The sequence below is a fragment of the Thermobia domestica genome, chromosome 9, assembly GCF_964235325.1.
Source record: "Thermobia domestica chromosome 9, izTheDome1.hap1.1, whole genome shotgun sequence".
Taxonomy (NCBI): Eukaryota; Metazoa; Arthropoda; class Insecta; order Zygentoma; family Lepismatidae; genus Thermobia; species Thermobia domestica.
In genome coordinates, this window is record NC_137462.1 from 108,522,776 (window position 1) to 108,525,890 (window position 3,115).

At 40.0% G+C, this 3,115-nt stretch overlaps 1 protein-coding gene across 1 annotated transcript; it reads right to left on the minus strand.

Moving 5' to 3' along the window:
• Positions 1 to 1,414: 1,414 nt before the first annotated feature.
• On the minus strand, positions 1,415 to 1,843 carry LOC145660960 (uncharacterized). The gene has a single exon (XM_081726407.1). It carries the CDS (start codon positions 1,841 to 1,843, stop codon positions 1,415 to 1,417), a length of 429 nt encoding a protein of 142 aa, XP_081582533.1.
• Positions 1,844 to 3,115: the final 1,272 nt, after the last annotated feature.

The following is a 3,115-nucleotide window of genomic DNA, read 5'->3' on the forward strand; positions in this document are numbered from 1 at the left end:
GTCTCACCGTTTCAGATTTTTTGGGGGCTGGCCGTAAATTTTACAATGATGTTTTTGCTGGCATTTTGCCATCTAAAACTTCGATATATAATCTCCCTCTCTTCCCTTGTAATTAAATAAATTGGATTATTTGAAACTACTGTTATGTGAGCCAAACTGTTAGTTCTTGTCTCTCTTTTATACGTGGTGCCGAGATCGATTTCCGACGGTACCTCATAATATTCAGAGTTGACCCTGAATCAAGAGGTGATGAAGGAACTGCTTAAAGCAAGAAGCATCAGAGGTCAGTCTAGAAAGTCAGAAATAATGGTGTTCTGACCAAAGATGGTGGGTCAATGAAAACTTGACCCATGACCCACTAACCCACTACCCATCGTGACCCACGACCCACTCTGACCCACGATCCATCATGATCCACTCTGACCGCCACACACCATGACCCAGTCCGACCCACTACTCACTATGAATCACTTTCACCCACTGTGACCTACTCTGACCCACCAAAACCCATCGTCATCAACTCTGATACATGATTCACGGCCTCTTCTCTACTGATTAGAGTTTACACTTGTAACGAAACCACAAAGCAGGCTGTGAAATTCTAACTCATCGGAGTTTTAATTTCTACGGTCAATCGCTCAAGCACCGCTCTGTTACAATAACAGTGGATTTGACCTTTACAATATAAAATTGTTAAGTGTTTGTCATGGTCCAAATTAGGATAAATTTCAATTAAATTATCATGCTATAATTATTTCCTTCTTGAATTATCGATGCTTTTTAGTGTAAAAAAGAATGAAATTCAAAGTTCAAAATCAAGGTAAGTAGACCAACGTAAAGGAAGTGTAAAATTTTCCGTATAATTATGCGTACAGTCCAAACTTAAAATTTCCGTGTAATTAAGCTTACAGTACAAATTTTATGTCTATTTTTCTCAAAACTTTATGGGTTGATTGCCCTGTGCTCTAAGCGCTCCATATACCTAGCCTTGCCATAAATACTGTCACAGGAACGAGCAGTCCTAATGTAAAGAAGATAGCAGATCCAGAGAAATAAATTTACTTGCCAGACGTGCATACACCAGAGATACAAAATGTGCAGACGCTACTCAAAACAACTACCATGTGCTATGACACAAGCTCTTAAATGGCATGGCCAGTCATCAATGGCTGTACCCACACAGTCCATCGGAAACGTGTCTACTGCTTTGATGAGGGCACGTTTGTGAGACTCCATATTGGGATGGCTTGGTACAAGCCATGGCCTCTAATCGAGACATAAGGCATAGTCTAGAGGATTGAGATCTGGACTGGCCGAGGGCCAATCACTAATAGCAATGAAGTCCGGCACATTCGTTTCCAGCCATGTTTCATTCACCTTAGCTTTATGGGCATGCAGAGTCTTGCTGGAAGGTTCACCACTTGTTGACTAAGATTGTGTTGCCTAAAGGTTTTACAGCTACTTCCAAGATGTTTTCACGATACACTTGAGCACTTGTTTTGACCCCTTGTCTGCAGAATTGCAACTTTGTGACCCCGTCATACGACACGCCCCACGAAAACATCAACGAGGACGGATGGTGACCCCGCTGAACCTTTTTCACAACTTGAGAATCTTCTTTGGATGTGTGAGCATACATGCTGTCATTTTGTTTGTTGAAGTGTTCTTCAGTGTTGAAAATCCTCTTAGAAAAGAAAATTGATCTGTGTCGTCCATCCGCGTATCTCTGAAGCAGGGCCTTGCATCTCATCTTCCTGTTTGCTTTCAGTGAAGGGGTTAGGAAATGTCCCGCTGATTGGCGGAAAGCACCTACCTTAAGGTCACTTCTGAGTATCCTTGACATTGTCCTTTGCGGAATGATCATTTCCAGGGACTTATTTTTTGCTTCCGAAGGCGGTTTCGACGAATTCTCTGCCTGACAGCCTGGATGACTTATGGTGTTCTACCGCTCCGCGGTCGGTCTGGTCTTTGGTGGTCACGTATAGAGGAAGTCTCACAGTACCTTGCTATGGTCCGATAGACAAATCTCAGTGTGATTTTCAGAGGTTGGAGAAGTTTGAAAATCTTCGATGCTTTGCGACCACACTTCTGAAATGCAATTACAGCTACACGATTCTGTTCCTGACCCCACTCCCTCCTTACAATATCACCGACCTGCAAAGAAACATGAATTACACAATAAACAATACACAAACTACTGACAGGAGAGAATGCAGTAAAATCTTTGCGGTTCCAATCTGCAACTTTTGTGACAGTATTTAGGGCCAGACTAGGTAATAAACATAAGCTTAAGCAATAATTATAGTAGAAAACAATGGATATATGAAGCGAAGCACTATATTTTACGTTTCTCAATTAATAATTGTTTCTGAAGTTTTTCTCAACTAATATCAATCGTTTTCGATTATTTTTACAAACAACCCACTACCAATTTTCCATATATAGAAAGTCCCCCGCGTATAAGGGAGAATTTTTAAAAAAATGCTAGGACACATTTTGTTTATATTCAATAAAGAGTTAATATCTGAATTTCAGCTCCGTAAGTTTAACGGCTTGCGAGATACTCATTTTTTTTTTCGCAAAAATTCGGATCCCCACTTTCCCCTTAGGATATTATTATAATGAAAGCGATATGATAACATCCCAGTTTGGATTAAGTCCTGACTATATACCAAAGGTCATTTCATTTGACTTTTCAATTTGGTCGTGATGATCAGGCACACATATTACATTCAATTTTTTATATAATAATTTATATATTACAGTGATTGGAAAATGTATTTTTTTCAAGTAGTTAGCTCCTCTAAAAAAATCACAGACTGTGTGCCCCGAAAGCCAAGTAGTAGCATAAGTCCTATTGCTATTATTACAATTACAAATATCAATATCCAAAAGTGCCTCAAGTTCTTTTTCACTTAGATATACAGCATCTCAGGTAAGTAAATAGAAACAAATGAAATACGAAGAAAAATTGAGGCCTTGAAAGTAAAACGTAGGCAAATTCATCAGTCTTAAGATACTCTGAGCAGAGTGGGTCAGTAGGTCAGAATGAGTCGGTGAGTCAGAGTAAGTCACGGTGGGTGGTGGATCGCAGTGGGTCACATGAAGTTGACCC

What these genes read in the sequence shown, in the direction of transcription:
- LOC145660960 (XM_081726407.1), bottom strand. Translation starts at nt 1,843, where the DNA reads ATGTCAAGGATACTCAGAAGTGACCTTAAGGTAGGTGCTTTCCGCCAA.